We start from the raw sequence: 24,335 nt of genomic DNA on the forward strand, positions 1-24,335 counted from the left end.
TGTCAAAAGGAGAAGAAAAAGAGGGGTTCGCTTAACTTCTTACTCCAGTAAGAAATTAAAAATAATAATAATAATAATAAAAATGAAAACAAAGATAAAGGGGAAACAGCTACTGTAAACATCCATATTTTAAAACATATCCCCCTTTGCAAAGCACGCATGCTGGGCAACCTAAAATCTATATAGCTTGTATTTACTTTTTCTCTTTTTTAAAAAAAGGCAGCTATTTTACATAGACATTTAAACGCAACAAAAGTTTTTAAAAACATTTTGTCGCTTGTAAACACTGGAAGAAAGAAAAGTTGGCAAAATAAACTTTAAAACAAAACAGAAAAAAATAAGGAATACTGCAATTTGAAATATATATGCACATATATAATATATATCAGATCTATCTATCAATATATATGCATATATCCCCCAATGCTGTCCAACGGCATTCTTCCTAAAAAATAATAATAATATCGGAATTAAAACAAGCCATACCCAAAGGGGCAAAATCTGCCAAGAGCGGGTCCCGCCCTGGCACTGCTGAAATGAACTCTGGGAAGAGCTCAGCATTCCCCTTTGCTGCAAAGGTGCTGGAGCGAAAGACGCTCGAGAGGTTTCTGCCCTGGGACTTCAGAACACAAGACAGAATTCCATTTGGAAAGACAAACACAACTTCCCATACAGGACAAATTCAAAGCAAATGGGGGGGGGGGGGAGGGGAAAAAAGACAACTTACTTCTGAGAGTTTACAGATCTTTTTCAACTGAACAGAAAAGTATAAAAATAAAGGATTTGTGACCAGCCGCAGCCAGCAGCCCAGTCGGCTCTCCCTGGCAGCGCCTCGGCTTCCTAATTCTCCTCTGAATCTCCTACGCAAGCTGTGGTTCATTTGTGTTAACAGCTCTGCATGGGTATTTTGAAAGGACCATGGGGGTCAAGGGCTTACCATTAAAAAAAAAAAGTATTATATTTTTTTAAAAGCAAGTGCACAAGAAATAAAAAATTTTTCCTACAAACCTACAAAAGAAAACATTTCCCCCTATGTATGCATTTTTGTCTGTTCTCTTTTTAAAAAAAGGCAAAGACACTAGAGGGGTGAGATGCGTGTAGTGTTGTAAATGCTCAGGTGAAGTTGTTCTTTCAATTTTTTTTATTGTGTTTTGTTTTGGCTCGCTCGCCCATCATGCTTTGCTTTCGTTTTCATTTGTTTGCGTGGCTTCGTTGGGCACCGTCTTGACTTCCGCAGGGGCTGTCTTGGCTTCTGTGGCTTGAACTGCGGGCTTTTCTTCTACAGGGGTTTTCCTGTCGGAAGAGTCACCAAAACATTATCAATTAAAGAAAGGTCAACATCTTGGCCTAGTACAGAACATGGTGGGAGAAAAAAGAGAAAGTCCCTCCAGAGCACCCATCCTCCTTTAGGAAGTCCCTCAGTTCTGGGGCTTGGCTTTCCTGGCTCGGTTTCAACCATTCTTTATTTAGCTGCTCATGGACAGAAACAGTCTCCTGTTTCTAGTTCTCACAGCCACTAAGCAAAAAAGGACACACATCAAGAGTGTGTCTTTGACACACTGCCAAAGATTGGGGGCACTCAAACAGCTACTTCTATTCCCTTACTACATCTTTAGACCTGAGCAGGGAGTCAGCACGTTTTGAAAGGGCAGAAGACAGGCAAAACATCAGATGTCCAGCATTTGGAAGGTTTAAACTCTTTCTGCCTGAGGGCTGGCACACCAAGAAATCTAAACGAAATTCATAAACTCACATTCTATGTAAAGGCTGAATAACATGATCACAATCAGGACCAGTTAAAAGATTCTGGACATGAGCATCAATTGCAGGAGCACCTCTTCTGTGCTGTGTGGCGAGAGAAGGAAGCTCTCTTGGGAGCCAGCATTATGAAGGCCCCGCTTTCCTCCTGCTTCAAGCATGAGAACCTGGTGTCCTAGAAAGGGTCACCATCTGGTCCCATTCTATTGCCACTGTGAACTCTTCATGCCCAGACCTGTCTTCCTGACCCTCCACCACCAAGGACAGTCTCCACAGTGGCCGTCAGTCAGCCTTATTGGGCCATTTTGCTCCATGGAAGCAGTGGAAGGAAGCATTTGGCCCTTGCTGGTAACCATCAGTTACCGCTTCTCACTCAGAAGGGTCACCCATGGTTCTGCATCTAATGATGAGGCCTGCCCGGAGTACCGCGTTTGCAAAAAAGGTGGGAGGCCCTTCAATATTTTGGAGGTTTCTTTCAACCTCTGGTGGTGGAAAGTGCCTTCAAATCGCAGCCAACGTATGATGGCCCCATAGAGTTTTCAAGGCAAGAGACAAACAGAAGTGGTTTGCCATTGCCTGCCTCTGCATAACAACCCAACTTCCTTGGGGGTCTCCTACCCAAGTATTAATCAGGGTTAACGCCCAGATCTGATGAGATTGGGCTAGCCTGGTTTATCCTGGTCAGAGCTTTCTACCTGTAGGTATAGGTGCATATAAGTGGCATCAAGTCACAACCGACTTATGGTGACCCCAGCAAGGGGCTTTCAAGGCAAGTGAGAAGCAGAGGTGGTTTGCCAGTGCCTTCCTCTACAGAGCCTTCCTTGATGCCCCCCTCAAGTACTGATCTTAGACCATCCAGGTCAAGGCCTTCTACCTGTACAAGTGATTTACTACAAAAGAAGGGCTCAGTACAAAGTCTTCTTCTTAAACGTTAAGATGGTGTTGCCTGAATACCCATAGATGAATAGGGTAGAGCTAACTGGGAAAGACAGAAGGGGGGGATGCTTATTAAAACCAGATGCGCCCCCCTCTCATCCATGCCTCAATTCCTTCTGTTAGGGTTACATAATTAAAGAGCCAGGTTAGCTTGCTTAGAAAAACAGCCGGGTTAAAAATTCAACACACGCACATAAGATGCAGAGCCAAACACAGCACAGACTGGAGACACAGCACACGAACAGAGGAGTTTAAAGGGGGGAGGCGTACTCTGTCTTTGCAGGTGCTGGCGAGGCGGAACTTTCCGGTGTGGGAGACGCCGCTTGGCCTCCGGCCCCAGGGGTGGAAGCCGCCGTGCCCAGAGCAGCAAAAACATCCTTGGCAAGATCAATGTCTGGGGTCTTGAAGGTCCCTTCGTCCATTTTAAAGTCCTCGTTCTGTGTGGGATTCGTGGCACCCCCTATGGCTGGCTCACTCTTCTGGTTTGCTGCGCTCTTGGCAGCCTCTGCTGGACTCTTCATCGCGCTCGGTGGTGTGGCTTCCTTTCCTGGGCTTTTGATGGCGGAGGCCTCCTTCTTTGGCTCGGATGAGGCTGGAGGGCTTGCAGGATTGGGGGGTTGCGGGGCGGGGGATTTGCTAGAAGCCGCGGGAGCCTTGGACGCTTCTGGGGCTTGAGCGGGGGGGCTGGGACTCAGCACCGTCCCTTGGCTGGTCAGGACACTTGACGACAAGTTGGCGGCGGCAGGAGTGGAAGCCGGGGTGTCGCTGAGGTCAACGAGTGGGGCGACTTTGGGAGTGGAGGTGGGCGGCGGCGAAGACGCCACCGTGGCTTTAGGAGTACCCTGATTGGGTGCCACAGAATTGGAGTCAGGCATGGGCGTGGCAGGCAGCGTGATGCTTGAAGTGAGGGTCGTGGTCTCGCTGGTGGGGCTGTTCTGAGCTGTGGCAAAAGTTTCGGTGATGGTGTCAGAGTTAGTGGTGACGGTGGTGACAGATGGCAACATGTCCTCAGTGGTGGCCGCTGTATCGGCAGGGTGCCTGTGAGGGGGACGATAAAAAGGGGGGAGGAAGGGAGAGAGAGAGAGAAAGAGAGAGACAGAAAGAGAGAGAGAAACTGACAATGAAGCCCATGAAAGCAGCAGGCAGTTGTGTGAGTTGATGCGACTGCGGAAACAACATGTGGTTATTCCATGCACAGAGAGAGGGAGGCAGACAGACACGGAAGCGAGAGAGCGCTGACCTTTTTGAGGCGAGGCTGGCCGGCCGAGCCACCTCCGAGCACAGAGGAGGGGGCCCAGAGATCACGGACAGTGGAAAGAGCACACCCTGAGATTCGAAGCACCCCCTTCACAAAGAGAACCCCCTCGGCCCAAACCCTTTTAGGTTCCTCTTTGGGGACACATTTCAGCAGCCCACGGCCTGGCATCTTCCCTCCCCGTGGATGGATCTCACATACAAAGGATTAGCATGGCTTCCTGAGGAACTCGTCTTCCACACGCTGGAGGCTGCCCGGGGCAGTGGCTCCCTCCCGGGGCGAGAGCCCTATGCTGCCCTCAACGTACTCAGGCTCTGTCAGTGGTGTGGTTTCGTTGGGCTCCGTGTGCTTTCCTCCATCGTGGTTTGGGGTCCGTTCCTCCTCTGTCCGCACCTCCACAATTGGCTCTTTGGATTCATCCTTCCTGTAGAGGAGAAAGGGTCACGTCCGTCAGCTTCACTGTCCTGCTTTCAGACAGCCTCTTTCCCTCGCCTTGAACCCAACTCATTCATAAGAGACTGAAGCAGGAGAAGAAGCCTTGAAGGAGTGGTGGGTAGAATAAAAAATAAAACAAAGATTGGAGAGCGAAGAGGAAGATGACAATGCCACGCACACTAAGGAGAACCCAGAGCTGATCATGAGGGGAGGGTCCCAGTAGAACAGCATCTGCCTTGAATGCACAAGGTCCCAGGTTCAATCTCTGGCATCTCCAGGAAGAAGAGTTGTTTTTTATATGCCAACTTTCTCTACCACTTAAGCCAAATCAAACCGGTTTACAATCACCTTCCCCTTCACACAACAGACACCCTGTGAGGTAGGTGGGGCTAAGTGAGCTCTAAGAGAGTGTGACTAGCCCAAGGTCACCCAGCTAGCTACATGTGTAGGAGTGGGGAAACAAATACAGTTCACCAGATTAGCCTCTGCCACTCATGTGGGGACTCAAACCCGGTTCTCCAGATCAGAGTCCACTGCTCCAAACCACCGCTCTGAACTATACCACACTGGCTCGGGACCAGGTAGCAGGTGATATTAAATTTCTCTGCCTGAGACCCTGGAAAGCCGCTGCCAGTCTGAGTAGATGATACTGACTTTGATGGACTGAGGGTCTGACTCAGTATAAGGCAGCTTCATGAGTTCACGTGTGTTCAAGTGCTGCTTTTCCTGCTGGGACCCTTTGGCACCACCTCTCTGAACAGTTTGTAAATATGTTCCATTGCCTCTGGCACCTGCTTCCTCCATAACTCTGTAGCTTCTAGGTTGTTATTTCTTAGGAGGACAGATTCAGCCCAGAGGCTGCTAGCTGCTGACCCCTTAGACTGCACAAGGAGTCCGTACCAAGTTCCACTTTATTCGATGTGGTTCACTTCCAGGAAAGTGTTCTTAGGATTGCATCATAATGACTGTAAAACGGCTGCCACCTGGGAAAATGCTGAGAACTGCCACCCGGGGACCTTTATCTGCTTGGCAGACTCCCCAGGCATGCAGAAACAGACAGCTTTGTAGATTAACCTCACGGAAATGAGGACTGACAATGCTCCGGAAGGACCAGAATGTTGAAAGCAGCTGAGCATCGGTTAAATAAAAGGGGGGGGGGGGAAAGGCCCTTTAGACTCTAAATCCTGCCCTATTCCCTCAACTGTCCCCCAAGCACCAGTTTAGAGGGTGCTTGGGGGAGAGTTGGGGGACTGGGGCAGGATTTACAAGCTGCCCCTCTCTCCCATGATTCCTCACAGGCCACCAGCTCATCCAAACGAAGGGCTGCATCCTCCCGTACTGTCAAGCCCACCCGTTAAGGCCCTCTGGCCAAGCTCTGCTCTCCGTGCTCCCACCTGCAGAGGTGAGGCAGGTGGCAACCAGAGACAGGGCTTTCTCGGTAGTGGCACCTGGCCTCTGGAATGCCCTCCCCCTTGAGGCTTAACTACCTTCCTTCACTATAGGGGCCAGGCCAAACCATTTTAGGCAGGCGATTCACGGAGGGGGTCCCTCCTATCTGAGCTGTTTTTCTGAGCTTCTAGCCCGAGGACTTTTTAAATGAATATTACTTTAGGTCCTGAATGGTGGTTTTAAACCCCAGCTGGTTTTTATCCTGTTGGTTCTAGGACTGCTTTTTACCTTGTGAGACACTTTAGCAGGTCTCTCGAAAGGTGGCATATACATTTTCTAAATAAATCAATAGATGATTAATTAATTTCCACCTCCTAGGGCTGTACTAAGGGACCAGAATTTCAACCATGCTGGTGGGATAGAGCGGGGGGGGGGGGGGCTCTTGAAGGAATGAATTTGTGGCACAACCTCCAGTGGTTGTTAACCTTACAGTGGAAGATTTCCTCATGCAAAGCAGCACCTTTCCTCTAGATTCATTCCTGTCCCGAAAGGGATGGAGGGATGCCATCATCTTAAAACATTTTAATCTTCAAAACATTCCATTGCTGATCTAAGAGCGGCAGTCCTCAAACAGCAAAGCTTCAAGGGGAGATTACAATGCGAGATTGCTGAACTTGAGTTCATTCACAAATTCAGAAGTGCTCACAAATTCAGAAGTGGGTAGGGGCAGTGGCTCAGTGGTAGAGCATCTGCTTGGCATGCAGAAGGTCCCAGGTTCAATCCCTGGCATCTCCTGTTAAAGGGACTAGGCAGGTAGGTAATGAGAAAGACCTTTGCCTGAGACCTTGGAGAGCCGCTGCCGGTTTGAGTAGGCAATACTGGCTTTGATGGACCAAGGGTCTGATTCAGTATAAGGCAGCTTCATGTGTTCCCATCCTTCCCAGACTCCACCCCGCAAAGCCTCCAGGAATTTTCCAACTCCGAGTTGGCAACCCTAGACACAAGGCACCCTGCAGCCATGAAAGCATGTGTGAGGACTCACTGCAAAGATAGCAGGGCAATGTGGGGTAAGGAAGGAAACTGCTAGTGGCGGGGAGACAGGATGGTCCCGGGACGGGTAAGCTCTGAACTGTTTACTCACGAGAAAGCCGCTTTGCCCTCTTCCATGTCCTTGCCCTTGGCTCCGGGGCCAGACTTGCCACACAGGTTGACAGCGATGCACATCAAAAGGCCACATTTGTTTAGGAAGTAGCAGGTGATGTCCACGGCCACCAGCAGGACAACGAAGATGACGATGAGGATGCCCACGATGGCGGCGGTGCCCAGTCCTGACGTAGGGCTGGTGCTGGCTTTAGGGACCAAAGAGAAGGGGGAGAAAGCACAGCAGTTAGGCAAAGAGGCACGGCGGCATCCTGTCTGCACACAGTCCTGCCTGTTTCTCGGAAGGCAGGAGTATGGGCTGTTTATACAAGAGCAGAACTTATCCTTGCTACTGGTATTACCGGCGTAGGGCCTACTTTCTCTCTTCCCACAATGCCTCAGTCCACCAGCAACAGTGCTCCATCCCCTCTGAATGTTGAGCAGAATAAGACTCAGGGGACTCCTTCTATAACTTCCTTTGGGGGTAGGGGGAAAGAAGAGGACTGACCCCTCCCACAAAGGCCTATCAGGAACACCTCCGCTTTCAGTGTTGCTTTGGCTCTGTTGCAGTTGCCAAAGACAAGTTAAAGGTTTCTGCACAATCCCTTCTGCCAGTATAACCTGAATTCATGAAGGAACGGCCTTCCAGTGACCTCTGTTCTCAAGGACAGCGTCCTTCTGATCCCCGAATGTAAAAAGTAGGTGTCCTAGCCTGAGTATTATCACCATGAGCAGAGTTCTGCACGGAAGTGTAGCCAGAGCCAGATTTTAGTTCTAAGAATAAAGCTCTACCAAATAATTTCTCAGACATTTTACCCTGCTGGTGGAGCTTCAAGTCTAGAAACACCCAGTCCTTATCCCATGAGAAAGTGCTGCTAGTTCATCTGGGTCTCTTTTGCTTTGGGTATGGATAGAGAGAAGGCAAAAACAAACATAAACCCTACATCTAAATACCTAACATTTCAACATGTTCTAGGACGTTGAACACCTTGCTACTGAAACCGCCTTCCACACATCTACAATTACATCATGAGTCACAAATGTTTCTTGCTTCTTTTAACCAACTAATGACTATTTATTTGCATGGAAACTGGAATTAACATCCATAATGGAAGACTAGTGTTTGTTCAGTCTGAACCAGGATAACTCTAGTTTGGAGAAGTGAAGGAGTGGTAAAGGTGAGTGGAGCAAGATTCCGCTATGCATGGTAAAGACATGCTTCAGACAATCACCATGAATAAATATTGGGTCCATCCTATATGTATGTACATGGGAGGGAAGGCAGCATGGTATAGCCCAATCTCCTCATATCTCGGAAGCTAAGCCGGGTGTACTTAGAAGGGAGACCAAGGAAGGCTCTGCAGAGGAATGCACTGGCAAACCACTTCCGCTTCTCACTTGCCTTGAAAGCCCCTTGCTGGGGTTGCCATACGTCAGCTGCAACTTGACGGCACTTTACACACACATACGTATGTACGTACTGTCAAGTCACAATCAACTTATGGTGACCCCAGCTGGGTAAGTGAGAAGCAGAGAAGCAGTGGTTTGTCATTGCCTTCCTCTGCAGAGTATTCCATGGTGGTCACCCATCTAAGTAAAAACCCTGCTTAGCTTCCGAGATCTGGCAAGATCGACCATTCCACATCCCCATATTTCATCCTATAGAACTTTAATATACGGTGAGTGAAAATTGAGGAGACAACAGGAAAGTTTTTTTTGGGTGTGTGTGTGTAGGGGATTGCTCATCCCATGCCATTTCTGTGAATGCAGACCTTATTCCTCTCCTTGAATTAACTGACTTGTGTTTACCTCATGTCCAAACAACAAAAGGACTGTCTTCCACTCTCACCCGTCCATTGTCCTCCTCTCTGCTTGCCAACTGCCTGTGCCATGACTGAGGGAAAGGACTGGACACAGCTGGCAGGTGACTGACAATTAACCTGACTGGGAAGTCCCCTCAGCCGTTGCCTTACTGCTGGTGTGTGTGTGTGTGTGTGGGGGGGGTTACAGCCATCTCCAGATGTTGGGGACCATCCTGAGGAATGGCTGGTGATAACTGAAAAGTCCCTGCTGTCTGCTTGGGAACTTTCCTGAGGCATTTCATTAGTGACCGCTGTAAGAAAGAATACCAAGCTAAGGTGAGGCATGAATCCAACCAGGACACCATTCTTATGATCTGAGCCTGGAGACAAGACCTAGGCAGACATGAAATGCAGCAAACTATGGCCTTTTTGGAGGGTTTCCAGATCCCACAGGGTCAGGGCTCCCACCCCTTGAAAAGCTGTGATGCAGGGTGCATCTTTCATCAGCTGCACACCTGTGATCAAAGTCTTCTTCGTGGCCAGCACTTCAACTGTTGCCACCAGTGACTTGACAGCTCTGTTAACATACCATTTAATGATCTTCATGTTTTACAGATGAGCTCTCCAAGGTCCTACACAGCCAGATTCCTCCCTGCTATCCGAATCTGGCTTCCCGAGACCTTATCTGTTCTTGATACCTGCTGTTGGACAAGTCTACCTCCAGCTGAGCCTCATTCATCCAAGCCTTGCTTTGTAGCCCTGGCTCTCAGCCCAGACAACACACAACTTCCCAGGGAACCCACGTGACCCCAAAACTTTGGTCTTCTCTGCTCAGCATTGTCAGGAAAGGTAGAACTGAGGCAAAGAAAGCTCTTTGCGTAGGCTGAAGTCTGCTTCATCCATCAGAAATCCATTAAGTGCTCCACAGAATGTCTCCACTAGCCAGGTCAGCTCACTGCCAAGATGCATAATTAAACAAATTCTCCACCCTCGGTTCTTGTGTGGGAAGGTAGGGGAGGCATCTGTGTTTCCCCTCTTCTAATGCATTCTAAATTCTAATGCATTTTCCCCTCCTCTATTGCATTCTAAATTCATGCATGGATTACCCGGCTCCTGCCCACTCCCGGAGGAGAAACTTCAGCAGGCGACTCACATTTTCTCTTCTCCATCTCATCTCACTTCCTGTCAGGAAATCCAGGCCTACACAGGATTGGAAGCACAGCGAAGCCATTCCAGTTGCTGTTTTCACCACTGCTGAAAATGGAGGTGACCTCAATGCACCCCAGTTGTACCTTGGAGGGTGATTTCTAAACGAGTGCATGCAGGATAACTCTATCAATGGTTCCTTGTCATGAAAGCTCAACAGAACCTCTGTGTTCTGAGGCAGTATATCTTTGAGTACCAGATGTTTGGGGGTAGCTATCACTTTCATGCCTTGCTTGTGAGGGAAAGGCTTTAGCCCAGGTTTGCTCAGGAAGTCCCAGGTAGAGCCCCCGGCATCTCCAGTTAACAGGATCTCAGGTGATGGCAAAGACCTTTCTCTTGCCTGGGACCTTGGAGAGCTCTGCCAGCAGACAATACTGAGCTAGATCGGGGTCCCCAACCATTTTGAGCCTGTGGGCACCTTTGGAATTCTGACACGGGGGTGGGACTGCAACCACAAAATGGCTGTTCCGAGTGGCAGAGCCAACCGCAAAATGGCTGCTGCAGAAGGCGGAGCCACACACATACTCAGAGGTCCAAGTGCAGAGAGGAGGGTAATTTTAAAAAGACGCTGTGAAACAGGAGTGAGAAAATAAAAGCTCCACTGGTCACAACAGCTGCCAAATCAACATTATTTTAATCTGAATAGACAATCAGATCCCCGATGGAGGAGATGTGAGGAGGGAAAGAGAAAGTGATTGTAAGCCGCTTTGAAACTCCTTACAGGTAGAGAAAAGTGGAGTATAAAAATCAACTCTTCTTCTTCAACGGCTAATCAGAAATCACGTTAGGCAAGAGCCACACTCATTTTCTGAAAACACTTGGCAGGCACCAGGTGTGCCAGTAGGCATCATGGCACCCAGCTACATGGACCAATGGGCTAAGATAAGACATGTCCCTGTGCTCCCAAAGGCATCTGCCCGTTCCCAGACAAAAAGAAAATGCTGGACCCGATGGACCTTGGTAGGAATTGGCAAACCAAGGCTCCTTTGCTGTGACTGAGGAAGACATGAATGCAGGGTGACTGAGAACACTCTTCTGTCATCTCAGCATGGTGTAGTAGTTAAGAATGGTAGTTTGGACCAGTGGAGTCTGATCTGGAGAACTGGGTTTGATTCCCCACTCCTCCACATGAGTAGCGGAGGCTAATCTGGTGAACTGGATTTGTTTCCCCACTCCTACACACGAAGCCAGCTGGGTGACCTTGGGCTAGTCACTCTCTCTCAGCCCCACCTACCTGTTGTGGGGAGGGGAAGGGAAGATGATTGTAGGCCAGTTTGATTCTCCCTTAAGTGGCAGAGAAAGTCGGCATTTAAAACTACCGTATTTTTCGCTCCATAAGACGCACCTATTTTTTAGAGGAGGAAAACAAGAAAAAATCTTGTTTTCCTCCTCTAAAAACTTTTCTTATGGAGCAAATGCCGCCTGGGCGCGTGCGCGTTGGGACAGCACGAGCCGGCGTTCCCCGCCCCGACGGCCAGCTGGGAGGCGGGCGGTGCCTCTGTGCGGCCCCGCCCGCCTCAAGCTGGCCGTCGGGCAGGGAACGCCGGCTCGCGCCGTCCCAACGTGCACGCGCCCCGCCGGCTCTGAGCGCCCCGCCCGCCTCCCAGCTGGCTGTCGGGGCGGGGAACGCTGGCTCGCGCCGTCCCGACACGGGTGGGGCACTTAGAGCCGGTTGGGCGTGTGCGCGTCGGGATGCCGCAAGCCGGCGTTCCCCGACCCCACGGCCAGCTGGGAGGCGGGCGGGGCGCTCAGAGCCGGCGGGGCGCATGCGCGTTGGGATGGGACGAGCCGGCATTCCCCGCCCCGATGGCCAGCTGGGAGGCGGGCGGGGCCGCTCAGAGCCGGCGGGGCACGTGCGCCGGCTCGCTCTGTGCGGCCCTGTCCGCCTCCCAGCTGGCCATCGGGGCGGGAAACGCCGGCTCGCACTGTCTTAACGAGCACGCGCCCAGCCGGCATTCGCTCCATAAGATGTACGGACATTTCCCCTCACTTTTGAGGAGGAAAAAAGTGTGTCTTATGGAGCGAAAATACGGTAACTCTTCTTCGGTTCCTGGCGATTCACTTACCACTGCCACCCCACTCCATGCCTCTGTTTCCCTTCCTGTTCTCCACTGCTCTTTTGAGTGCCATGAACTTGTGTCCAAGACTGGCAACCGGAAGGAAGGCTGAGGGCCTGAGAAATCCCAGAAGGAACAGGAAAATCTGAAGCATGTTTCATCCCATCCTCAACTTTCTCGACTGGCTGAGGTTTTTTGCTGGCCTATCCCTGATGCAGAGGTTGCTGTACAAGTGGAGAGCACGCTACGGATCCCGTCTGGACCTTTCAACCCCCAAACACCCATACAGAGATGCCACTTTTTGCACAAGGAGATACAGACATCAAAGTTCAATGCTATTCCAAAAGCAACCCCCAGGACAAAGTTGGCCTTTTATTAATTTGGCTTTGAAAACTTGTAACACAATAAGGAAGTAAGAAAGTGACAATAAAGTTAGACAGCCACCACCAAGCGAGCCCCAAGAACTCCAGCAGAAAGAGTTCTGGACTGAAGGGCCCAGAGGTGATCTCCTACATTGTTTCGGACCCAAGGCTCATCCTGACTGACAAAATGCTTTTAAAGTTAGGCTTGAATATCCCTCCCAAAAATGCTCCTTTTCTTCTGTCTCATCAGCAAGTCACCCTGAGTGCTGAAAGAAAACGGCCTCTAATGTCCAAAATCCCGCCAAAAATTTAAAAAAAAAACAGTTGGAATTTGTGGCTAGAGACTGAATATGAAATCAGAGGAAACCTCATCTCTCCACTGATCAGTTGACTTTGCGTGCAGACAGATATTCATAATCTGAGCCGCACACCCGTCATGAAAGAACATTTGCTGTGTTTTGTTTAGACAAACAGCCTTCTCATCAGGATTGTTTCTACAAGGTTTGAAGCCAGGGGCGCCCATCACTCACTGGCTATTATAAGAAAGAATGACGTTCAGTTGACAGAGAATTCATACTGTGCTTTAAAATAAAGAAAGGTGAGAAAGTCTCCCTGACACATGGAGAGAATGCTTTCACATCTGTCATTCTCCTTTGTAGGAGTTTGGGCCTTTGTGCCAATGAACAGAGTTAGCACATGATTAGTTACTGATGGAGTCAAATCAGAAGGAGAGCCTCTTACGATTTATAAACATTTTTGGCAGGCTTAAACAGATTAATAGAAAGTTTAATAGTCTAGCGACATGCGGTCAGGAAATTTCAGATACAACCAGGAGTAAGGCTGCTAGGTCAATTAATTATGTTATGTGTCTCTTTGAGAGAAGTGTAACAGTGCACTTCTAAGCAGAGTTAGGCCCTTCTCAGTCCATTGAAGTGAAGGGGCTTAGAAAGGTGTAACTCTGCTTAGGAGCACCCTGTAAAATACCATGCAGGTGGCATTTGACTCCACACAGTTTAAATGAGAGTATCAAACAAATAATTTAAAAGTTTGAAATGTCAAAACGTTCATGTAAATTTCAGGAACGTGCCATGACAATTTTTACCCATTCAAGTTTACTGGTCTCAAATTACGGAACTCATCAGGCAGAAAAAGAACACAACTGAGTTGTGATATAGCTGCATTTCCCTTTAACTTTTTTATGTAGAATATGATCTAAAAATTAAATTATTGCAGAACTTGTTGGTATCTGGTAAAATTGTCTGGGTGCAGTATGGGAAGAAGGCCATGCCTCTCCTAAGATCAAAAAGGCCAATAAAGGTACTGGATTTGTTGGAAATGAACATTCCAAATGGAGAAACCACAACAAGAAAGGGTACTACATAGGAATCCTGTGATTAAACAAGATCCTTTTTATAAACTTTTGGAAGTCTAGAAAAGACACTTCCAAAACGGAATAAAAATATTTATTTATAAAAATGTGGAGGGCACAAGATAGAGATACTTGGCTTTTCAGATTGCTTGGTTCTTGAGGTGCCCCCAGAATCTCGTTCTATTTTCAACCTGTCATTAGTATGTCAAGGATTTCCAGCAAGAACTGCCACAATCCCTCTTTTAAGGAATGTTTCTTCACATCCTTTCAGTAGCGGATTGTGCAGTTTTGTGCAGATGTCCAATGCAGCTTGTGATCCAACCCACCCAGAATCTCTTCTGCAAAAAATCCAGCTGACGGTCAGAGTCTAGCTGAGCTTCCCCCTTGGAAACCCTAATCAGTTAAGGTTGCCTTGCGAAGGTCACATAGTTGTAATCCGCATCAGTTTCCTGAAGACCCAGTTCTCAACTGACACAACAGAGGCAGGTGAACCTGGTATCAACTTTAACTTTTTGCCCCTTTGCACCAGATGTTAAGATCCTCAAATACAAAGTCACTTCCTAAAATACAAAGTGGGAATTCCAGAGGCCATGGTGCACAGGAGAACTCCTTCCCACACAACTTTTTTGGCTCACCTATGACAATGGTTCGGTCCCATTAAACAAACTTGCAATGTGGCCGGATTGGTGCGGTGTGGGACAAAACCAAAGGGTGAAAACCCCTCCATAATGCATGAATCCCCATGCCTCCAAGTGTTATGTTTCAATGAGCGACTGCCACAACTGTTGCCTTTGTAACACAGCACGATGGTGAAAGAGGAAATGCTGCCATGAACACAACATGTCTGCAGGGGTGGAGATACAACATAATATACCACCATGTCCATCTGTGATTGTAGGGCATTTGTAGGGGACAGCAAGCAGACAGCAATCCACACTGGATCCACAAATGTGTACGTGTAGAAACTGAACCAAGAAAAACGAATCTTTCCTATGAAGTTATGGAAACTCCCAAGACAAGGCTGTGGAAGGGGCCATAAAAGCCTGTGAACTGTCAGTGAACATGACAACAAAATGGTTTATTTGACACCAGAGGTGGAGAGAAAAAAGCATTAAGATATGTGCTTTGGTTCTTGATATCATTGGGAGAAATCTGTCCACTGGAAACCCAGCTGAGAAGTTTAATGAAAAACCGAATAGACACAGCTACACAATTAAAAAGAAAACTAGACATCTCGAATGGTTTGGTCTTTCTCTCACTTTCTCTTTTTTTTAATAATGCAAATGCAAACATAATAAAAGACAATTAAGCAGCATTGCTGTGTTAATAGCAGATATGCCAGAATAGAGTAGGAGAAATGCCAGTCACTCTGAGTACGTGGACTGGAGCAGCCTGCCCACCAGTGATATGGAACACTGAGGTTGCTTCTAGTGAGACGGGGGGGGGGCTGCTCGTTCACACACAGAATAACCTTCATTGAGAAGCACGGGCCAGGGTGAAGTAGTGCCATGGAAACTCATAAGCTTGGCAGCCTTCCAGTAATGCCCTAGCGTGTGTGTGGGAGGGAACTGTACGGGAGGGATTGCATAGAACCATATGGACTGGAATCAGTTTGGACAGCATCCCATATGGCTGACTTCTTGACGGTCCCCTTCCCCTCTTGAGAAACAGAGCTGGAATCGTCATTGCGTTGGCTGAATGGGAACTTTCCCTGACAGTAGCTGGAGGGTATTTATTTATTGTAAGAAATTGCAGAAAAGATTGTGGAGCATATTCCCAGTGCAAGAATTCAGCTGCAGGCAGAACCTTGACTGAGTGGCCACAAACTCTGCACTTCTGACTTCTGCATCCTCAAATGCTGTACCCACTCAAAATATTCATGCTGTTTCTAGGATGCAGAACTTCCCCTATTGACTATCTATCTCTTAGTGAACACAGAACATCAATAATTCTTCTTTTCAGTTGCTTTTTGGTAATGGAGAAAAAGGCTCAGGAGTGGTATGTGTGCCTGACTCTCCAGTGGCAACAAGCAAAAATGCTAAGTTTCAAGGTGCTGCAGAGAGATGCCAAGGAGTGTTTCCTGCTGAGCTTTGCAGTCACAGGGTTCACAGCTACTGTGTGCATCATCTAATTTAACCCATCGCCTTCAGGCAGAATATCCTATGCAAAAAGCATTCCCAAACAGGGACACTAGTAGTAGATGCCATTGCACTGAAATCTAGACCAGATTCCAGGATCTCCATTGGGTGGGTCAATTTCCAAACTAAACCTGGAAGCCCATGATTTCTGGTGGATTCTAGGCCAGGTCTGGGAATAGCATGTGAGGCAAGGATAGGGTTGCCAGGTCCCCCCTTGCCATCGGTGGAAGCTTTGGAGGGGGGGCGAATTGTGAGCACTCATGTAATAATGTCCCTTCTGGGATAAATCTGGAAGTGACGGGGATGCTCTAGTATGTCCCTAAGGGGGATGTGCTAGAGTGTCATTGTCACTTCCAGGATTACCTGGGAAGGGACATTATTGTTCCACCTTTTAATTGGCCTGTTTCCCCCACCAGCCAACTGAGGGGTGGCGGGCAGGCATGTTAATTGGCGGGTAATTGCCTGCCATTAGCAGGTACTTGGCAACCCTAGGCAAGGGACATCTCTGTGCTCTCCTGGTGCTTTTTATGCATGTCTTTAAATGTCCCCACAGACTATGCTACAAGATGGGAATTTTTTCGGTTCCATCCTGGATGGTTCAAGAGACAAGAGACAATTTGCTTCATAGTCCATGAAGGCAAACTTCAGAACAACTGCAGGTTGTGTATCCCTATCTTTGAAAGTTGGCCATTCCCAAGCTTATACAGAAATTATCTTAATCCCACTGACTATGGATGATGACATTTCCCAGGATTGCTGTTCTGACAAGTGTCTTTCTGTCTGCTTTGAGTGTGTTCTTAGTACTTAGTACTTATCGAAGTGCCAGGTTCTTAGTGACTTTCCTTCCGCAAGTTTTTTAAAAGTTGCATGCAACCACAGGCAGCGGCATTCCAGGCACTGCCAGATGATGCCTTTTCCAGCAGTTGCTTACCTCTCTAGCTCTTGTTTGCTGGAGAGTGATGTGCCTTGGAATGAGCCATGGAATGAGGATATTGATCTGGCAGGTCACAGAGCTCCCAGCTACCCATTTAACTTGGAAAGAGGGGATTGTGGCATCTTTATGGACTTCACACCACAACAGTGGAGAGCCAAAGCATTAAGACAAGCACAAGCTGTACAAATTAGTACTAGCAGGCTGTTCATTGTGAGATTGTGAGCTAGGATTCCCGGCCCATTTGAGAACACATTGGCAAATGGCAAGCGGCCGGGGGGTGGGATACGGAAGTTTTTTGGAAATTGCTACAGCACCCCCAGAAGTTTAGATGATGATAATCTCATTTGATGATGCTGGGACTTCAAGATGTGAAATTATAATATAAGCAACACCAAAATATATATTTAGGTGTTGACTTCAGTCTTAAGAGGTGCATAGAGATAGCAAAGGGAAGGCCCCTCGACCCTAGTCACTTGTCACAGTGACCTCTCCTCAGAGCAAATTAACATGAGTCTGTGGTCAGGCACATTCCTTAGCTACATATCGTAGGACATATTGCAAGCATATTGCATATTGCAAACGAGTTATCCAAACTACTTGACATTGGCCCAAGGTTGCCATAATACGTGCCACCATAAATTTTCCAGCTGTGAGTGAACGTTTTGTCTCGCACTTGACCCTAATGATTTGGATGTTTGCTACTGAGGATGCAGTCATTAGCCCTTGTTGATAACAAGCCAACTCTTTCAATGAATGAAGACAAAGGGAAGTTGGCTTGGGTTGCTCTGCAGCCACATTTGTGGTTTGGCAAGGCCAGGGTACAAGCAGGCCAAAAGGCAGAGGAGAAAACATGGGTCGTGAGCATGCTTTGGGGACCCTGGAGAAACGGGGTGGGGTATCTCAGGGAGTCTGCAAGTCTGTGATTAGGCAAGGGACCAGCCGCCTTCATTTCAAGCAGCAGCAACTAATACAAGAGCTGAGAAGGGGTATGAGAGAAACACTTGCGGTCCCTGGAGCGGAGATGCTCTGTGCTTCATTAAGATGGCCGACTTTGCATGCCAAGAATCATCAGTTGGCCCATCAAAGGGATGTGTTGCTGACCACAAAAATAAAGCTCTGTGCAGATTTATAGGAGCAGAAACTTCCCAGTGCTCAGTGACTGTTAGTTTTATTGTTGGCCATGTACCGGGAATGCAACAGGATTAGTTTGTCTGGTTTCACTGGAGGGAGATCATACTGGGGGCCGCCATTAGTGACCACTGATACAACTGAATTTCCACCGATTTTCCACCGAGTTGGCTGTGGAATTCATCCAACCTTGGACCCCACCAGGCAAATTAATTCAAATGAATTCCCAATGCAGGGAAATGCAAAATTTCACAATCACTAGGGAGTTTTGGCACCTCAAGACTGCAAGTATCAGTTTAAGTCTGCAGACTCGTAACTTGGATTTTTTTATTTTTTTTATTTTAATTAAAAAACAGATTTTGCTGCACTATTTTCTCGGATGCTGTCTGTGAAAATGCATAGGAAGACTGGTATTAGAAACATTTTGTTTTACAATTTGAAAAGAATAGCCAATCCAATTACATCCAGCTTCTAAAAATGGTGTATGTGTATGTGCGCGCGCATGTGCAGGGAAGACATCATTGTATAGAACTGTTAAAAAGCCTGATTTTGAACCTTCCCCCCACTTTCTCATTACAAAAGAGCAACACCCCACCCCGATAAAATAGCAATCTCCTGTGTTCTGCATTTTATTTCCCAGCCCCTCCCCCCCAGAACAGAAACAATCCTTGCAAATAAGGAATTCTATCTTGCTTTCGGGCCTCAGCGAAAACCAGGGTCTTCAAAAGCAAATCTCTCTTGTTGCTGCAGTGGTTTGTAAAAGTTTCTAAGAGAGCAAAAGCAGAGCGGCTGCACAGAGAAACAACGAGACCGAAGGAGATGAGGCCGCAGGACTTCCCAAGGTCGCTGCAAACAGCCAAAAATTATTCCCAGGAGAGGGGAGGAATTGTTTTTTTTTTTTTAATTGAAACAACAAAGTTGGTGCATGTGGCGGAGTGGATGTTTCCAGTGGGATCCAAAGTGACATGTGTATGACGACAGACATAGGAAAGGAACAAGGGAGAAGGGATTGGGGGGGGGAAGAGAGAGAAAGAAAGAAAAAAAGAGAGAGAGAAAGAGAAATAGATAAAAGAAAAAATAGGTCATAAATGTAGAAAAAACAATAAGAATTTAAAAAGGTTTCTTTAACTTAGTATAAATTAAAATGTCCGAAAGGTTAGAGGAACAGAGCGGCGGCGGCAGCAATGGCAGCGATGATAATGGAAAGGGTAGATGTGGCAGCTGACGGGGTAGCAGCAAACAGGGAGAAATCTGGGGAGGGCGGGATTAGCAAGCCAAGGACACTGAAATGAACAATGCCACACGGGGAGCTCAGAAGGGGGGGCAAGGCGGATGGGAATTAACTGGTGGCGTTCGACAATGGCAGTTCTCGCTCCCCATTGGGAATCTTCTGGCAAAGAGAGAGATTAACCCCCTTCGAGTCCCCAAATCTAGCCAAAGTCACCTGGACTTGTGGACAGCCTCCCAAACCTGCCTTGTTATCATTCCCTGGGAGCAATCCACCAGGAACATCTCCCAAGCAAGAGCCCCACTGACCAACTCAAGACACACAAAAGTTAAGAGCTGGGGCCTCGTCCAAGAAACCCTCAGGAGGCCCCACCTTACACTCTGCAACCCGAGACTCAAAACTTCCAATGGTGTAGCCTCTGCTGTGTAAGACTACATCCTAAAGCTGGCTGTATTTTATAAATCCACAAGCAAAGCAGGGATCACCAGGCTGGAGGCAGAAGCCACTGAGCCAGGAGGAAGTTGAGCAAAACAAGTTTAGGAGACTCTCGCAAGGCAAAAAGCCTTTCACCTCCCATTTGGATTAGGGTAAAATTCCTTCCAGAGTCTTTCAGACTCCCTCGCTGTCTCCAACCCTCTTAATCTCTGCTCCAATTAGCTTTTCTTTCTTCTCCCATTCCAATTTCCACGTTACCTATCTTATGCCCACAAGAGCACCACCCCTTAACTCAGTTTCAGAGGGTAGCTGTGCTGGTTTGCAGTAGAACGACTAGATTTGAGTTCAGTAGCACCTTAGAGACTGGCAAGATTTTCGGGATGTGAGCTTTCAAGAGTCAAAGCTCTGATGAAGGGAGCTCTGACTCTCAAAGGCTTAAACTCAGAAATTCTTGTTGATCTCTAAAGCACTACTTCATTTTAATCTAGTTGTACTCCTTAATTCAGATTCTTCCTCTCTTCCTTCAGATCCCTAAATGACAGCAGACCCATGTCTGGACAATCCGACCTCCCTATCTTTGTCTGTCCTGTAGCTACTGGATTCTCCCATTTTCTCCTCTTTACTGTCAATCCTCCATATCCCAGTCCCAGACAATGAGTCCTCTGGACAAGGACAGGTCCTTCTAGGGTCTAGACACCACTTTGGCCTAATACATGTGCAGCTGTAGTACTATCACCACTCCTCAAAAAAGCATTGCATCTACTCTCCCGTTCAACTCATCCCGTTCAACTCATCCGTACTCTGCCCCAACTGCTTCTTATGACCCTCTTATGCCAACTTCAAAAATACCCACTTCCCTGTATTGAATTTCAGGGTCAGAGCTTCCCTTCTAAACGAGGATACCCTAGCAGTCCTGCCCTTGTGTCACACAACAGAAACAAAACATTCACACTTATTCGTACATTTGCCGAAAATTTCAAACACGAAATCCATGTGACTTTAACACTCACCCCCCCCCCCAATTTCGCTTTTGAAATCTGACTTTTCAGGGATGCTCCAGTTTTGGCACTGAAACTGAAGGCATTTAGGGCAAGCCTCAGCCTGCTAAACTGTTGGCGGATCTCTCAGTAACTTTCCCCCTGGAGATGTGAAATTCTAATAATAATTGGAAGGTTGGAGCAAAGGGCGGAGTGGAACTGGTGGTCCAATTAGAGTGATTTAAATTCAATTTTCTTGCCAGCAAATGCAAATGATATAGATGTCTCCACCACCAATTCATTTCATCTCTAGTTAGAAAAAAACTTTCAAGTAAATGAGAGTGAGGAACGTTACAGCTTTCGGCATGGAAAAATGGAACACCCTAAAGCAGCTTAGAAATGTTTTAAATAAATGACAAATAAACAAAATGTCTGTTGTTTTAATAATGTGTTACTGAATGTCCCTGCTAATGAATGCCTGCTTAGTCAGATGAATCTTTAGTTGGCAAAGTGCATTGCAGCCCATCCGCGAATATGGGGGAAAGACCAGGAGCGAAGGGGCCACCGCTAAGGGCTAAGCCCTGTACCCCGAAAGGTGGCTATGCCCATTAATGGCACCAGGCTACATCCATAATGCCTCAATTGGGCTCCTTTCTCTGAAGAGTCAAAAGAAAATATATTATGCTAAATACAAACTTGTGCATAATTTGTGTATCATGTACACATCACAGAGTTCAGCCTTCCTTAGCACGCTGTGTAAGCTGCCTAGAATTCTGAATTTTTTTACTGTTGTGCTGAGTATGGACATCTGTGGTTACTACATACATAGGGGTAGCTTCAGAGGATAGCCATGTTGGTCTGCAGAAGAACAGCTAGGTTCGAGTCCAGGAACACCAACAAGATTCTCGAGGTATGAGCTTTTAAGAGTCGAAGGTCCCTTCATCAGCTCTGACTCTTGAAAGCTCATACCCCGAAAAGCTTGTTGGTCTCTAAGGTGCTACTGGACTCGACCCTAAATTCACAGGGATTCTGTGTCCTGTTGTCTGTGCTTGAGCCTGAGGCTCACCATGCCACCTTCCAAAAGCAGAAGTATGTTGGGCCATGATTTGGGGGCATGGCCCTCCATTTGGATGGATGCTGTGACCCAGATGTGCTCTGCCTTTCCCCTGCAACAAGCCAGGCTAACATGGCTGCACTGAGACAATCCTTCAAAAAATACCAGAAGTGCTAAATGGACGAACAGTGAGCTTTTCTACACTAAAGTGTCGTTCCTATTGCTAATTTAACAGGGTGAACTTGTTTAGTGTGGAAACTGAAAAAAGAACATTCAGCTGTTGCCAAGCTACTAACTTCTCATAGACTTCTGGTGGATCACTAGTTAGATACCTCGTGATATAATGATAGACCTGAATACTGTTAGCCATTCATGTTCACAGAGACGGCACCACAAGGTCTGGAGCTCTTCTCTGCTTACTCAGTTTGGTGTGGTGAACCCAAGGCAACACAACCACACGAAAGGCAGCCCTGGACTGTCAATGGCGCATCTCCTGGTGAGATCAAGCATAGGAAATGCAAGCTTTGATGCTGTGTGTCCTATAGCTATATGGGAAACAGCTAACATAAAAGACTGCCAGAGGTAGTCAGTGGGGAGCCATGGACAAATTCGCACTTCTGAAACATGTCTTCTGTTTAAGTTTCATGCCACAGAGGTTCTCCCATGAAACACAAAAGCCACAAAACCTTCCTAACCACAGTCAGTCAACTCTTTCTACTCCTTTACAGTACTGGCTGTCAGTTGGTTGCAATGGATTTCTCCCTTTGCCCCAATGGACTGGGATTCAACTGTTTCACCGGAACTGCATGTGTTACGAATTAACTCTTTCCAAGGTTCTACATGGGCACTAGAGCATCAGATGGACCATACATACCACAGGTGCCGACCAACCACATTTGGTATGTACGAGGCCAGGGAATTAGGCTTTGCGTGGGTAACCGGTTATGAGGATGGCTGTAAGCAAGCAAGTTGCCGAAGAGTTTGGTGTGTGTTTGTTTTTTTTAACTCAAGCACATTAAGGGATGTGGTGCCGTTGCATTAACTTTAAGCAGAAACTGATGGTAAGAAATTGGACACTGACGTACCTGGGATGATGGTCGGCTGAGCTGAAGTCCTGAAGGCATAATGGGCAGGCTTGGACTTCCCTTGCTGGTTCTCCGCAATCACGAAGACTTCATATTCAGAGTTCCAGTCGAGCGACTTGAGCATGACGTGGTCGCTGCCAGAAGGGAGCCGTATCTCAGGCTTCCAGTCTGAGGAGTGCTTCTACAGAACAAGGGAGGGAAGGAATCAGAGAAGGCAACAGAAGATAGCTTAATGGTGAACCACGATGGTAGACAGGCAATGTGAGCCCGAAGGACAAGGGCTGAGAAGACCTGGCTCCTCCCCAACCACCCCTTCTGCTGTTGGTGTTTGCATCCACAAGTGGTGGGAATCACGTAAATGAGGCTCATTCAAGGGGTCCTAAATCATTCTGTGATAGACAAGTAAAAAAAAAAAACCCTTCTCATTCCCAATGCCTCATTGGAAGCAGTCGAGAAAAGTGTCCTGTCTTCCACCTGATATGTTCAAAGGCAACAACTTACTCAAAAGTGGCCACACTCTCATCCAAGCCCAACAACGTCAGCTCATAGAGCCACTGGGGTGTCCAACAAGCTCACACTCATGGACAGTGGTAGGTTAGAGCTGAGTAACTCTTGGAAACCCTCCTCAAGTTTCTCCCTCGAGGTGCTCAAGAACTGACAATTCCAAAGAACTTTGGATAAGCAAGTCAATAGCACCATCTGAAGATAAATAGAAGACTTGGTTTTTACACCCTGCTTTTCTCTACTGAAAGGAGCCTAATGGCAGCTTACAAACACCTTCCCTTCCACCCCTCATAAAAGGCACCTTGTGAGGTAGGTGGGGCTGAGAGAATTCTGACAGAACTGTGACTAGCTCAAGGTCACCCAGCAGGTTTCATGTGGAGCAGAGGGGAAACAAACCTGGTTTACCATATTAGCGTCCACAGCTCTTAACCACTACACCATGCCGGTTCTCCATAGATACATGGAGAGCTTTGGTAGCTCAGCAGTCACTGTGAGTGATCATATTTCCGGTGTGTATGTGTGTGTGTGTGTGTGTGTGTGTGTGTGCAAGGAAGCAACAATCAAAGAAGTGTATCCCAGTGACCTTTGAAATGTTGCTGCAAACCCAGGGACCATCGCATGCACTTGGACAGGAATGCCAAGAATGTAAGTGCAGACATTTCTCTGTACAGAAGCAAAGTGTAGCAACAGAATCTTGTCAAAGTTAAGCAGATCCCAACTGTCTGAAAGATGCTGAAAGTCTGAACAAGCAAACATCAGCCGGGTCTAGCTGAACTTACAACTCTGTATTTGATGAGATAATGCCGGATGGGGGATCCTCCGTCATCTTGCTTGATAAGGTTCACTTTGATGGAGTTTCCGTCTTCTCCCACCTGCCCTTCCAACTTGGGCGCGCTCGGTTCCCCTACAAGAACAATGCAATTTATGGTGAGTATTTAGGCCTCATGTGCAGGGATAAATCATCATCAGCACAACGGGTGGACGAAGCAATAAATAAAAACCCACAATCATCAAACTTGAACAGCTCTAGTATTCTGGGATACGAGTAATGCTAACATGTATAAATGGGAAGCTTAGTGTTTTCAAGCCTGACTGCTAAAACAGTTTGGGAATACCTCAGTGGGATCCAATGCAGATTACAAC

General features: G+C 47.3%; 1 protein-coding gene across 6 annotated transcripts in view; it reads right to left on the minus strand.

Annotated features, from left to right (window-relative positions):
- Nucleotides 1-950: 950 nt before the first annotated feature.
- The window catches only part of NCAM1 (neural cell adhesion molecule 1), a 239,684-nt gene continuing 216,299 nt past the window's right edge, over nucleotides 951-24,335 (minus strand). For 2 of the 6 annotated variants that reach the window (XM_056859999.1, XM_056859998.1), the window contains 3 exons: nucleotides 23,972-24,096; nucleotides 22,689-22,869; nucleotides 18,525-18,755 (listed from right to left, as the gene is read on the minus strand). In XM_056859999.1, the coding sequence (XP_056715977.1) occupies nucleotides 18,676-18,755; nucleotides 22,689-22,869; nucleotides 23,972-24,096 (386 nt within the window). In that variant the 3' untranslated portion in view covers nucleotides 18,525-18,675. Of the gene's footprint in view, nucleotides 1,294-2,964; nucleotides 3,733-4,256; nucleotides 4,374-6,914; nucleotides 7,123-18,524; nucleotides 18,756-22,688; nucleotides 22,870-23,971; nucleotides 24,097-24,335 lie in introns of those variants that run through there. The other 4 variants (XM_056859993.1, XM_056859994.1, XM_056859995.1 and 1 more) reach the window with 4 other exon arrangements.

Source organism: Euleptes europaea, chromosome 14, assembly GCF_029931775.1.
Source record: "Euleptes europaea isolate rEulEur1 chromosome 14, rEulEur1.hap1, whole genome shotgun sequence".
NCBI classification, from domain to species: domain Eukaryota; kingdom Metazoa; phylum Chordata; class Lepidosauria; order Squamata; family Sphaerodactylidae; genus Euleptes; species Euleptes europaea.